This window comes from Pyxicephalus adspersus, chromosome 6 (assembly GCF_032062135.1).
Source record: "Pyxicephalus adspersus chromosome 6, UCB_Pads_2.0, whole genome shotgun sequence".
NCBI lineage: Eukaryota > Metazoa > Chordata > Amphibia > Anura > Pyxicephalidae > Pyxicephalus > Pyxicephalus adspersus.
In genome coordinates, this window is record NC_092863.1 from 65,661,362 (window position 1) to 65,676,623 (window position 15,262).

At 36.9% G+C, this 15,262-nt stretch overlaps 1 protein-coding gene across 3 annotated transcripts in view; it reads left to right on the top strand.

The window, feature by feature from the left end:
• The window catches only part of MCC (MCC regulator of WNT signaling pathway), a 159,341-nt gene that overhangs the window by 39,761 nt on the left and 104,318 nt on the right, over window positions 1-15,262 (top strand). The window contains exon 1 of one of the 3 annotated variants that reach the window (XM_072416084.1): window positions 2,905-3,468. The exons of the other annotated variants lie outside the window; for them this stretch is intronic. Within the exon in view, the coding sequence (XP_072272185.1) occupies window positions 3,412-3,468 (57 nt within the window). The 5' untranslated portion in view covers window positions 2,905-3,411. Of the gene's footprint in view, window positions 1-2,904; window positions 3,469-15,262 lie in introns of those variants that run through there. 3 annotated transcript variants of the gene reach the window in all.

The window sequence follows — 15,262 nt, forward strand, 5'->3', positions numbered from 1 at the left end:
GGATGAGTCTGGCTGCAGCATTCATGATAGACTGTAGAGGAGAGAGTCGGGTTAGTGGAATACCAGCGAGAAGAATGTTACAGTAGTCCAGACGGGAGATGATGAGAGCATGTACAAGGAGTTTGACATTCATACTTTCCTGCTTCTAGGCACCTTCTTTATTGAATATAATGAATGTATTCGTACACAATTTTTCTCTATTGAATATAATGAATGTATTCCTACACAATGCTTTAAATCCATGAATTCTACTGATTCCAAAAATATTTAAGATTTGCTATTGTTACTACTATTTTTTTGGAAGGGGAGGTGGGGGGCAGTTTTTTTTGCCCACGCTATCAAGTGTGCCCACATTAATATTGCCCCATCACTATCACTACTGTCCACGCTTCCTCCATTAAAAGTATGAGGTGTCATTAGTGCAAATGAAGGTGAGGCATTTATAATTGTTGCCTCTGCTCTAAGCTGAACACCAATTGTCTTACCTTTGTGTAGCCATAATGTTGCTTTAAGGGGTTATCTCTGTTACATGGAGGTTTTTCAGATTTTTTTTATATATTACAATATTTTTGGCAATTGTCTGATGCTATAGGATTGGAAATTATAAAAAGTAGATTATAGATTAAGATGCAGCTTTCCATCCATTTTCATGGGTATAAAGTTACCCTTGGGACTCTTAAATTGGACATTGTTGTTGGAAATGAACATAATCCAGATTTTAAGTATATTAAACAAGGAACCAAAGAGGCCTTTTAACTTTCAGCATTCAGGTGATAAGCCAAAGTAGACAATTTAGTAGCCACCAATGCCACTAAAACTCCCTAAATTGACTCAAAGGCCTCTTTAGTTAGTTCATTGTTTGATATACTGAATTTTATAGGAAGGTGGCAATTTCTACTGCTTTATGAGGGAACTTCTATTTATGTATTCTTATATTATAGATAAACCAGATTTTGTATTGTTATCTTTGAGAATGATGAACTCCATGTTGCCAGTTGCTAGAACGGTCAGATACGGCTTTACTGCTGGTTAAGAATGGTGAAAGGTTCCTCTGTTTCCAGACTAAGAACAATTCTTCTGTTATAGGTAAAGTATAGGGGCTGCCTTCGGTAATCTATTTTTTATTTTACAAGTTACCTGGCTCCATATGTCTAATACATTTAACGTTATAATTGTTGAATCCAAAAAATTTATAAATTCGGCCATTTGCTATCATTCTCTAGGATAAATATGAAGGCTGCAGTACCTGACCTCTCCTTTATGCAAGTGTATTTTAAATTTAAACAAAGTCTGATCAAATTCAAGCTCCTGTGCTTTGCCTTCAAATCCCTCCACAGCTCTTGTCCCACTTACATTTCTGACCTGGTAAAAAAAAAAAAAAAATACTCCCTCCACTCCTCCAATGACCTACTACTGATTTCCTTACTCATAACCTCATCACACGCATGGCTCCAAGACTTTTCTAGAGCCACAACTCTCTGGAATGTTCTTCCTCGTCTTATTCGGCTTGCTCCTACTTTCTGCTCATTTTAAAGGAACGCTCAAAACCCATTTTTTTTCAAACTTGCCTACCCATCTTCTTCTGTCTTTTGAAACTGTCACTACTTCCCACCACTACATATCTCCCATCCTATTGTGTGTGTTACTTCCCCCACCTCCTAGACTGTAAGTTCTTCAGGGCAGGGTCTTCTCCTCCTGTGTCACTGACTGCCATTTGCTACCCGTATTTATTGTACAATGCTGCGTAATATGTTGGCAGTATATAAATCCTGTTTAATAATAATAGAAACGAGTGACATAAAGCACCTAGAAAGTAGGTCAGTAAGCTGAGTGAGCAACAGTGGGGTCCTTGCATATAGCATCCAATAAATTTTTTTCCTTTGCTAGTTTATCCTTCAGCAATAAAGGCTTTTCCATAATTTTGGATATCTTGTAGGGCATGCTCTCAGGTGCAGGGGACAGTTGAAATTGCTGTATAAACACAGGTATGTCAAGCCTTTCATATGGTGACCTTGGGTATATGGTGACCTTGAAACATTTATGCCAAGATTTACTGCCATCGAAGGCTTGGTTGGAGAGATTTACTTCCTGTCTGTTGATAAACATCTCCGCAGGACAGGAAGTGCTTGCCAACTGCAAGACAAATGAAAGTTTAAAAAAAGTGTTCCCCCTCCCATTTATTTATAAAGAAAAATATTTTATCAGTGTAGATAGACTTTTAGGATAACATCCAAGCCTCGTGCACTTTCTGCTACACTCAGCGCTCCTGGAGCAGATGTAATGCTGTTTGGGCTCATTACATTAGTTCTGCTAAGTTTGTTTTGTATTTTCTGTTTTATTTATTACAATTGAGCCTTCTTGTTCAAGGTGATCAGATGAATTTACTGAAAGAAAATGTGATCATTAGTTTGATATTGAAAAATAAGAACAGACAACCATGCTTTTGGTCTTTATTTTCAGTTCATCAATGCCAAAGTATTTCTACCCTTGAGCTATATGTCCCTTTTCATTTGCTTTAGAGGTAGCGGGTCATCATTGAAGCCATTATGCAGTTCTGTCCTAAATTTCTGGATTATTTTTGACGCTAGTTCCTGTTGCCTTGTTATATACTTACAATTTTGTATCAGTAATTGATTTTTCTTTTTGTGAGAGCATCAGAAAACACATCTGCTAACTAAAACTGTAATGTTATAACAGCCACATAATGCATTGGCATATTTGTTTGATTATCCATTTGAAAGGAGATCCATGAATTTGTGAAGTGCTGTGGCTGCTGCATCCCCTGCTCCCCCCTCTCGAGTGTCACAGCTCCTAGCCCGCCCATTCATTGCACTCTGTAGCCAGCAGCTAGACAGCTGTTTTTGATCACAAAGCCATGCACTCCCATATGAGAGGCAGCCAGAAACTTTATCATGGAGTGCCCAGCTGAACTGTCTTGTGTCTCCTATCTGAGGTGCTTTGTATGTTCTCTCTGCTGACATGAATTGCTGAAGTGGACTTTGCACACTGTGTGATCTTCCAGGGGGGAGGTGTCCTCATTGGAACCAGTACACAGCTATAGGCAGCACAGCTGCAGACCAGCTCTTTCCAAGCACTTGAGGTTTTCTTTTCTTTCTAATTCATCTTCACATCACAAGTCCTGTTGCTGTGCAGTTAATGTTGTTCCATGTCTGCGTCTAGCACTTACAAAGCAAGCCTGATCCCATCAGGCTGAGAAACTGTTTTTTCCTATGTGCTCCAAATCCTATTCTCCTGCATGCCACACTTGTAAAAGTTGTGTCTGTGGATGGCTCGAGCAGAAGATGCATGTTACTTTGGAAGACAAACTGAGAAGTGCTGCAAGGATTACTGAAATGTAAAGTCAAGCGAGGTTTACTGGATAAAAACATCATCATCCTTCAGGCTGCAAACATGAATTCTGGGTTTGGGATTAACTGTAAGGAGGAACCAAATACTGAAGCCAATGAGGTAAGCGTTATCTTCTGTAGATTAAGATTATTCGGCATGTAGCATGCAAATACCTATATATGGACCTTTTAATCCATTAATGTAAGGGTAGGGTTTAGGCAAGCAGAAGTGAAAAAGAATAAAACACGTATATCTTGCAATGAGTCACAAAATCATACAACTGCCCTTTCTGTGACCCCTTTGCTGCTTTGTTCTAAAAACTAAGAAATTGGGGAGGGAAACACAAGCTTGATAATACTGATGGCTAATTCTTTGGACCTGAATCACACAAAAAAAGGGGGTGATTGATGGCAGTAACCTTCCAGGTTGTAGACTTCGTTGTAATGAACCTACACCTGGGAAACCTGCATGACCTTATCAACAATAGTCTAGAACTTTTCTAGTAAGGAGTGTTAATGCAATAAATAAAAGATGACGGAGAAAAGGTTTGTATTTTATTAACCAGATTCCAGCTGTTGGTTTTCCAGAGTAGACCTGAAAATTTAGCTCATATCGAACTGGTTAATAGTGATAACCTCTTTAGTAAAAAGCTCCTAGATATAGGTTGGCTCCATTGTCAGATTTGTGTGCAGTGTTCCCTTTTTGAATGACTTTGCCTGTAATCTGCACAAAATACTGACAGATCTCTCTGATCCTGCTTATATGACAGATATTGTCCATGTGTTGCCACCCAAGACAGAAGCCAAGAGATTAGATAGTTTATGGATGGTTTTAGCCTTTCAGATGTCCGTAAAAAATAAAATAAGTGTGCAGCTGCCCCATAAACTCCCAATCTCAGTGTGTTACTTGATCTGGCATTTAGAGCAGTATTCCTTAATGTTATCTTTATGGGGGAAGGGTAAAGGAAGCAGATTCCTTTGGGAAGTTTTTTTCTGCTTTGCCCTTTTCAAGCACAGCTACAGATAGAAGGCAATCTACACTCTTCCTGCCAAAATCCTTCTTAGAATATGGAGCAGAATGTAAATATGTACACAATCTGATTCCTGTGCAGTTTGTATACATTAACATTATTGGTTCCTGCAGCAGAACTGGACTGTACAATCTGCAGCATCAGCTCCTCCATTTCACTGTGACAGAGGAAATGTGTCCAGTTTGGTACTTACATGTGTTGGAAAGTTAAAATTATTAATAAACAGGAATTATACAGCGCCAACATATGACACAGCGCTGTACATTAAATAGGGAAGTTCATTTCATCTATACTGCCTGCAGTATTAGGAAACATTTGTAGGGTGCAGAAATGCACACCATTCACCCAGTTTTATATTTACATATTGGTTTGTTGCTCTTTCTATTAAGGACTACAGTAGTATCCTGCAGGCATAATACACTAGATGCTTTGCATGAGAAAATGTATTGTATACATACCAGTTTTATTCTTACCTAGTGTGGAATTGTAGAGGCAATGCTTTGAACAAAGTACGATAACTTGTAGATTTTACTTTATTATTATTTTACAGCAATCTCAACACTGAAAGGTGGTTGGTGAATCAGAGTTTTTGCACATTTTAAATTGAAAAAGAAAAGTTATTGGGTGTAACTGCTTTAAGTAATTGGTTGCTGTAGTAAATTTAAAGTAACTCTCCACTCTTACAGTTTTCTCTGGGCATTATTCATGTGCAGAATTGGTTTAGGAGTAACATTTTTGGACAACAAAATACAGTTATCAGACCTGCAGATCCATTGGGCCTGATTTATTAAAGCTCTTCAAAGCTGGAGAAAATACCAAGTTCACGGATCAAAGTGTATTCTCTCCAGCCTTGGGGAGTTTAAAGAAATTAGGCCCATTAGGTCTATTTATTATTATTATTATCATTATTGTTACATAGTATTTTTATATATATATATATATATATATATTATGGCTTTGCTTTGTTGTGCTAAAATCTCTCAGAAGACAAAACCCTTCAGGATCATGTTTACTAGAACACCGGCATCTGATTGTTTTTCAGGTCTGTCATAATGGTGCATTGATAGCTACTCCAGCCAGTAGAAGCAACCTAAAGGCAAACAAATGTATGAGAGCTGCTTTCACTTGACTGAACCACATTTGTTGATACCTTGACTTGAAATCATCATTTGACCAAGGTCATGTAGTGTAACCCAAGCCTTCTGATGCATGTTGCTGGATTGTGGGGAGGCTTTTACTCATACAGTCAGCTGTATTTGTATTGATTGTACAAAGATTGATCTACTGTAGTGACAATGCTGCATTGACTTTTCATTTATTTTCTCTGTCTGAGGATGTGGAGATATTTTAACTGATTGTTAAAATGGAAACCCTAACAGTTTTTTCCCCATCTTTGCGGATTTCCCGATACTCCCCCCCCCCCCCTCTTCATTTGGCGTCCTACCAGTTAGTATCTTACAGCAGTATTTGATCTTGCTAATGACAGGTACTCAATATGTGTCTGTCTTTGTAAATCTAAGTGGAAGATACCAGACGTATCCAAATTAAGTAAGATATTTTGAGTTCTATCAAGCAAACTAACGCAGATATCCAATATGGGGTTCACAACGATGAAGTTGGTAGTGTTAATGATTACATATTTAAGAGGTTACAATTTTAAATCTTTCAGCTTATAGGCGTCTATATCTGCCTGCTCATTGAACAATGAAGAACATCACATGATGATTTGTTCTCCAGTATAATGACCAGTGACGCCAGAAACTGAAAAGAGGTCATGGAGATCTCCCCTTTGCAACTTTTTAGTGTGGCAGAAGAATGTAAATTCTAAGACTGACCAGCATAACAAACATTGGCGGAATAGTTCAACTGAATGCATATAAAGTGAAGCAAAGTTTGCTTAAAAGCCTGGGTACCATCAGCATGTACTGTTTCTTCAATCCCCAGTAATATACCCAGGAATGAACGTGAAAGAATGAAAGGGGACACCTTTAAACAATTTGCTAGAGTAAAATATGTTTTTGGAGAAAGTAGAAATAACTTTTTTATTAACAAACCTTAGTTTTGAGGTATCTGTCCATGCAGGGACTGCAGGCAGAGCTGCGACATTGGTTTAGTGGTGAGTGAAGCCAAAATGACTGCTTCGGATCTCAGTAAGTTCTCATCTATGGAGGAGAATGAGGAGCTAGTTTAGCTCCAGGGTATGAAGCAAAAATGTCAACTATTGTGTCCTAAATCATAGTTATTGTTTGAAGGTCTAACTTAGAAAAAAAAAAAAAAAGATCTTGCCTGCAGTAGTAAAATCAGACTCCCGTCTGTGTTTCTTAATGCCTTTAGTAAACAGATGGCATGATCCAGAATTAGTATTTCTTTAGCTGCACAAAATCTGTGCTCATTTAAATAATAAAAAATGTTTCATGTATAAACATGCTGATAATTTTGGAAATTTCCTTCAGCTTATAAAGCTGTTTTAAGTAGGTGAAGCAGTGTACAATGCTGTTGCCTGTTTGTACAGGAGGCAGTTGTGTTTAAGTGTCCCTTCCTTGCAGTATAAAGTTTTTCCTGCTGGATGACCTTGGGAATGATAATGGTAGAGTACTTATCTGAGTTGTCTGCTGATACCATACTCATTGACAGGTAAAGCTTAGGGAGAGGCCATGGTATGGTGAGGAACAGGAATGTGCTGGCAGGTAAACATACACACCACCCATTGCCCCTCGCAGAATGACCTCTGTTGTTATTGGGATGGGTTCTATTACATATCTACTGTGTCTGAAGCTGAAGCATGTAATAGTGTAGTATTGTGTTTATTCCACACATTTATAGAACAAATACCGTAAACATTTACACTCTGATAGAGTATTTAGGAACTGAAGTAATAAATATTTTTTTCCAGTGTTCATTAGGATGGCAGTTAGGGGTTAAATGCCTTGGGGTACACCTAAATGCAAAGTCCCCCCCCCCATCTGGAGCTGGCTGTCCCTTTGGAATGTTCTGCATATGGGTATTCTTGATTTCAGATTGGCTGTGGAATTAGTATGCTGCTCTTTTACCCATGCATTCTGGAGGAAATAAGGGAGGCAGAATCATGTGACAGGATGCTACAATCCTAGCAGAAGAGCTATGAAAATGGAATCTTACATGAAACCTAAATTAAAATAAAACTTTTTGAAATGTGCATCTAAGCCTTTTGTTGTTCATAATCCTTTTGTACATAATTAAAGGGTTTATTACTGTAAATAGGAATAGGCTGGCCTTCAGGTGCAATCAAACTAATTTTAAAGTAAAAAGCATAGCAATCCAAAAAGTTATCCAAGTTACATAACTACTTATAGATCATTTCTCTTACGGGGTCCAAATGATCTGGTGAATGCCTTGTGTGGAAGGTGTAAGGAGCACAGTAAGCGGCACTTTTATTCAAGTGGATTTTGTTTCACTGAATAAAAATTTAAATCACATTTTTTATGTATAATATGTGTTCACATATAAAATAAAACTTTTGTGACATGTCTGTAAGCCTTGTAGTGCATAGGAGTGACCCATATGTGTTTGGCCAGGTTTATGAAAACCAGACATTCAACTTCCAAAATTCATTGGTTCATAACACCGCAAAAATTGCCCAACAGTCACCATGCATCAGATCTATCAATCAGATTCTAATGAATGTCTGTTAGATATTTGGTGTGATTGCAATAGCATTCGTTTCCCAGAAATACTAAATCTGGCCTTTACTCAATAAATGAACACAAATCCTATTTTATTAATATCTGGACAGTGTTGATTGAAAATTGATTTTTTAAGATTTTATTAACCATTGTATTACAATCAATATTTTATTATCTCTAAAAGGTAAAATTGATAATATTTTAGCGCATGCATCAAAGAAGTGGATGGTTTATGAAATATTTATAGTCGATTGCAAAGATCAGTTGGTATATCATGGAAAAATCTCATCGTATGTGCTCAGTGTAAGACTATCTAGATCTATATCTAATCTTTTAAAGCCAGAGTAAAAAAAATGTAAATATGTATGCAACAACCAGTTACATTCTTCAACAAACATACACACTCAACCTAAACATCTGATTCCCACTGGCAACTGTTTATCAATGACCAAGGCTTTTCAGCCATACAGTAATTCAGGCTACTGGTTTTCTAATTGCAATAGTTAACAAAAATGTCTGTGCTGTTATAACACACTATTCATTTTAATGTAATTTTTTCTCACCATAGGCTCTGGCTGGCCTGTTATGTATCAGGAGATTAGTGGCTGGCTACCCGTCGTGGTCTATTGAAATCTGGTAGTGTTTTATGCTGCCCATGTACTGTTAGCCTGAGTGATGAAAGAAGGCCATGTATACATTTACTAAAAATTCCAGACATGCCTTTATTGCAAATTCCAGGGGGTATAATAACGATTCATTATTTCACCACTAATAAAGATTTAAATTTTCTGTTTATAGCCAGTTTAAACTGCCAACAATGACTGCAGTGAGAGAACGGTTAGAATTTCACTAAAAACAAATACACAAATCACACTGTGTTAATGCCTCATCTAAATTCACTATTGTTTGGCTTCTAATTTAAAAAAAATCCCAAACTGGGATATACAGTATATAAGCTGTTCAAACAAAACAATACATATGTAGCAAAAATCATCCTTGCTTTAACATCAAGGCCAATAGTGTCAGTGGTTTAGAAGTTTAAGGGACTTTCAGCAAAATCATCAATCGGTTGGAGCAAGATTTCAGATTTTGGCCCTACAATTACTCTGTAGCTACAAAAGTCTTACAACCCAGCACTTATTGAAGCTACAGAAGTATTCTATCCTTCATTTTTGCAGTTCCACCTACTAGGGATATATTAGGACTAATTGTAGAGAGAAATGATTTAGCTATGGTCTCCAACTTACTGTACTTGCATAGAAAGTTTGATACATAATACCAGCATATGACACATATTGTGACCTGGGTTTCACCCTTTATTGGCTTAGTCAGTAGACATGTCTATAGCTATGTTTTTATATTTTTTGCTCTGGAAACCTAATTTACCTTGAATTTGAGAAGATAGACATCATATTCAAATAAACAGATAGTTTAGGTAGACCTTACCACTTCAATGGACTGTATAGTATTGTAACATGAAATTGAAAGGGTGGCAAATTTAATGAAAATCTGGTGTGTTCACAAGCGTGTAGTCAGATGTTTGAAATGAAAAGTTACTATTCGTATAAAAAACCCTTATTGTGATTCACCCCCCCCCCATTTACTGTAACCCTTTCACATTGTCAACTAAATGAACTGATTTAATAACTTGATCTGTGGAGCAAGCACATGAAGTAATTTATAGCAAACACTCATTGTCTTTATACTCGCTGGCTTAGACATATTAGGAGTGCAGAGATCAGATATAAACATAAGGCTGCATAATGACAAATTACCATGTTCAAACGCAATAACCTGAAACACCAGCAAACCCTTTCTGTACAACATGCCTGTGTATTATCATTGCTCATTGCACTGTGGTATTGGGAAGATCACATTACATCATACACCAACAATAAGGTATTTGGTATAAACATACACTAAAGTAAAATTTAAAAATTAAAATGGAATTTGAAAAGCAATAACTTGCTAAATAGAATTTCAACCCCGCCCCCATCTTTTGTGAAAAGGCCCTATAAATTTTTTTTTTAATGAAAATTGTCTTTTTTTGAAGTAGGCTTGTGGCTTTAATATAGAAGTGATCTGAATGGCTGTAAAGATGTCCCATGCCTACCTACATTGCCTACGTGTCTGTGTTAATCGGCAATAGGTTTGATGGTATCTGACCTCAGTTTAAGATGCTTCGGAGATCTTTCAGAATTCACTGACCGGTGTGTTTGAACTGCATTTGACCTCCTGTAAGTGGGTTTTGCACCCCTTTATACTTCTATGGGAATGTAAAACCCCCTTAAAGGGCAAAAAGCCTGTCAAAAAAGGCCCTTAAAGTACCCATTTCACCTCCCTTCCTTCCCATGGTTGCAAGGCTTACCTAGGTTTTTCTTTTTTAATTTAAACTGTCAAATCCAGGAACATCGAGTGAGTTTACATCCTCCTGTTCTGTTAGCTCCTGGTCAATGCTCGAGGAAGCCCGATTAATACCTTGAAGGACAGATTAGGGTACCAAAAAAAAAAAAAAAAACGTGGGTCATTATTGGTTTTAATGTGTACAATAAAAGTACTAGATCGAACCATTTTCCATGCACAACCTGAATTTTATTTGGCCTTTAGACTTAAGTAAGAAATGTTAAGAAGCTGCAAAACTATGCAGGACATTGCTTTTGTCCAACAGCTAACTTCATTACCTAGAATTTCAAATGCACTGCTGGAGCTTTTACATGGATATTTGTCAATGAGATTGTCACAACAAATTTTTCATACTAGCTAAACTTGCCTCTTAAGCTGTGTAATTGTATTGCTTCCTCATGTGCAATTTAGATCAGGCAGACCTCTGAGGCTAGGGAGCACCCGTGCACATTTATAGCATCTTCTAAGGGAATAAGTGGCTCTGAGTATATTCTAATACATTGCCTTTGGAGACACTGAGAAAACCTTCTGGTGTCTGCGCTCAACAAATGAATCAACAAAATGAGTTTTATCTTGTAAAATCAATAGCATTTCAAAATGTGAATAACGTATTAAATAAAGGCAAGTATATTTAGAATGCTGCACATCTCTTTGGGACTGTGTTTCATCATTTGTCATTGGAATTCAGGCTGTGATTGTGATCTGAATTTTAAATATATGAACAAGGAAAAAGAATATGTTCGCAGAAAAAATCTGCTGGACTGGAGTCTGACTGGGCTAAAATAAAGATACAAAATGTTAATGCAGCAACGTGCTTTTATTATGTAATACTGCAATATGCTTTTTCAGTATGTCTTATGTCCCCTTCTAACTGCTCTAGTTTCCTTAGGTCATAAATACACTATAGAGGTATTTACAATTACAATTGTTTATATCTCTTGTATATTCATCACATCACAGGTGCACTTCAATACACCGAGTAGAACATTTTTCAGGATACTTCAGTGAAACAAATTACCTGTTGAAATACATTTTGCAAACTATACCCAGCACAGACTGGACATCAAGCGTCACCATCTTCTTCCGTCTTTCTTTTTATTTTGCATCTTCCTGAAAATGTAAAAAAAAGTGCCAATCTCTGCACATGCATGTTAGAACTGTAGATGTACTACTGAATGCAATGATTTGCTGCTTTTTAGTGCAAGATATTTTGTACACTATAGCGGTCACTAATGTGTATACCTTAAAGCTATACCTAAAGTAAAGCTTTCTTAATCTTCCAGACCCTGTCTGGTAGCAGTATAATATAAGGGGCATCAAAACGACAAGAACGTACTACTAAACAAAAAGTCAAATCTGCATATATAATGAGCAAATTTGGCTGTCCATATATAAACGAGGTTGCAACAATTAGCAATCTTACGATTCATTGCGATGAAGTTTAAAAATCTGCTTGCAGTTCTGTAAATCTGTAACAATTGACATGTCTGCTACAAATAATCACTGGTGTAAAAAAAATGTTAAAGGATTCCTAGAACACATCTGCAAATATTTATAGTTCTTTTATATTCATGATCTCTATTTTCACACTGGGGACATCTGCACAGTTCTCTTTCCTCTTTCCTTTATAAAGACAGAAAAGTTCACCAGATGCAACATTACATCACAAAATATTTTAGTAATTGTTCTGTGTCAAACCATACATACATGGCCCTCAAGAAAATGTGTGATGATGTACCTCAATGTAATGTAAAGTTAAGGTGGGCTTACTGGAAATAAGGAAAAAGATGTAGATGCTGGATTGATAAATAATTAAACAAACAAACATTTCCCCTCTTCTTACAATAGATGTGAAAAAAACACTATTCAGAATAATTTTTCATAATATGCACCTGGAATGGTTGAATTAACGTAATTTTACTTTTCCTTGGAGCCTGTACCCAAGTGTATTGCAGTCAGGTACAATTTGTAATTCTTTTATAAATGAGTAGAAGAAATGTCTTTAATTGCTAAGTAAAAAAAGAAGACGACTCCGTCAGTAGGTAGCTCCCCCCCACTTGTACAGTTTTAATAATACATAAGGGGTGCCTTTAGAAATAAAGTGGAATATATTATAATTATATATAATATTATAATATGAAGACAGGTCCAGGATTCTCCCACTATTTTCGCTGCTGACTGCTGATATGTTTTAAGATATGGGCATGCAGGAGTTGTATCCAAACTTTGATCATCTTGATTGGCTGGGCTAGGTTGACATAATGTGTGGGAGTTTTTTCAGTCCCAACACTCAATGGAAACTGGGATTGCCAGTTATCCCTAGCAACAAGTTTTGGCAGATGGGTGGCAAGCAGGCAGGTAAGAAAACATTGACTGTGCTTTTCTGCATTAGGGACCTTCCCGACTTTAGTTGCACTTTTAACTTGTAGTAGCCATCAAAAGGGCTTTCGCCTAAACCCCTAGCTTTTAGGCACGTCTAAGAAACACCTTTTTGTGTTGTGCTTCAGATTCACATAACGGCATCCGTGTCCTGCTTCTGCTTTATTCTTCCTAGATCAGGGGTGTCAAATTCAAATACACAACGGGCCGAAATTAAAAACGTAGACCGAGCCGCGGGCCAAACTTTATTGATAAAACAATCTCCAAAAGAAGAAAAGAGAACACATGAGAAGAGCATGCAGTAATATGCAGTGGATTTATTTAGATCAATCCACTGCATATTACTGCATGCTCTTCACATGTTATTTCTTCTTATTGATATTAATTGTTTTACTTTGCCAGAGAATGCAATGTGAAACCAAATGCTGAATTGCTGCATTCATTTGGTTTCACATTGGATTCTCTGGCACAGTAAAACAATTATTATAGCAATAGCTCTATGATAATTCCTGATAATAATATTCCTGATAATTCCTGATTATTGATCTTACCTGTCAGTACTACAATTCCCAGCATCACTTGTGTCTATAAAATGCAGGGCGACGCATAGGCAGAGAGGCCGCTGGTCTAGAGATGCGAGTGATGCCGGGAATTGTAGTAGCGGCATTGTACTTGCGTCTATAGAACAGCAGCTTAATATAAATTGCAGCTGGCCCGCCATTACTACGGATTGCAGTAGCGGGGGGCAAGCTGCAATTCATATTAAGAATTCTTTTGCGGGCCAAAAAAATGGACATGCCAGGCCAGATTTGGCCCGCAGGGCAGAGTTTGACACCCCTATCTTAAAGTGTCCCCAAAGCAAACACTATTACTAGACTTTATAGAGCAGACAGTCTGTTCACATTTGTTCTGTCCATCCCTCCAGTAAATAATATGTCCTTACAGATGCATTTTTTTTTTTCTTAATTCTTGTTTGTATACGAATATTATAAAAGGTAATTTTCCTTTTTAAGAATGGTTTAGGAAAAGCTGGCACTTTTTGTCAATGTTTCATAACTATATTCTGTTCAACAACTGAACATTTACATTGACTAATTAGCAGCTCTACGTCTTTCTGTTGCATCACCATAAAGAACTTTTACAAGGCGCACACAGCCACACCTGTGGAACATGTTCAAGCCTATATCATAATTACATTAATAAGATTAGAAATTTTCTCTTCCTGTGTAACTGGGACATACCTCGCTAACTATATGCAGATGTTTGTGTTGTTTTTGCAGGGTTGTCAGCTCCTAATCTTATGGCTTACTATTTTACAGCATTTTGTCATTTTTAGATGTTGTGTATTGAGCAAAAATGTGTTCTATTAATCAATATGCATATAAGTGGGGTACTAAATCTGGTAATCCAATGATCCATCAAGATAGAAGATATTGCACTACAGTTTATCATGAGTTTTATTATAGATATTTATTTATTTTGCAGATAGGTCTACTTTAAAAGCTTTAGTGATTTGTTAGCCTACCATCACACATATATTTTATATTACACAGGATGCATGCACTTAACATCTCAGGTATTTTATTACCACTTATGCCAGCAGACAATGCCTTCATCTGCTTTCCAGTATGTAGGGCTCTATTCAGAGACTACTTCTTGTACTGACATACAGGCTCAGTAATGACACAAATATTGTCCTGGTTTTATTTTATTATGATACCTGCATAGGTATTGGCTATGTTCACAAATATCTGAAATCGATTAATCCCTGCAACAGCCTCTTTCCTTCTGGTGTTGCTGTTTGTCAGCCTACTTGTGCCATGTAATAAAAATGCCTATAATAAAAACATGGAGATCTGATTTTTCCAAGTGAAATCCTATATTACAAAGTCGATCTTAAAATCTATCGATCTATCTAATCTATCCAAATGCACCATGAGTATTGAAGGTGGCTACAACACTTTCCCACTTCTAAATTTGTAAAACCTTTACCTTTTTCCCCCACAAAGCCTATAGTTTCCCTACCAATTGGGTCTCTTGGACTCTCTGCAAATTGAGCTTTTGGGTGCAAATGGTCTGATTTGTTTACTCATCTGTAACTGGATTTTGGGCTTATGGAGTTTGGATGCCTACATACTGTCAACGTATTTGGAGGCTGTGTGCAAAATTGGATTGAACTTCACTCCCCCACCCTAGTACACTTTTTAGATAAATGTCACCTTTTTGAACCTTTTAACTAGGTTTTACAACTTTTAATGGGGGAAACCTCACTAGTCCAAGACGTACTCGTCAATGCTTTTTCAGTATATAAAAAAGTGTTTTCTAAAGTTACCCACACAAATATACTATTGCTTTTACTATATTCATGGTATCTGGAATCATTGGACAACATACTGAATCTGTAGTCACACCTTGTATATGGATATATTTCCATTGCCCA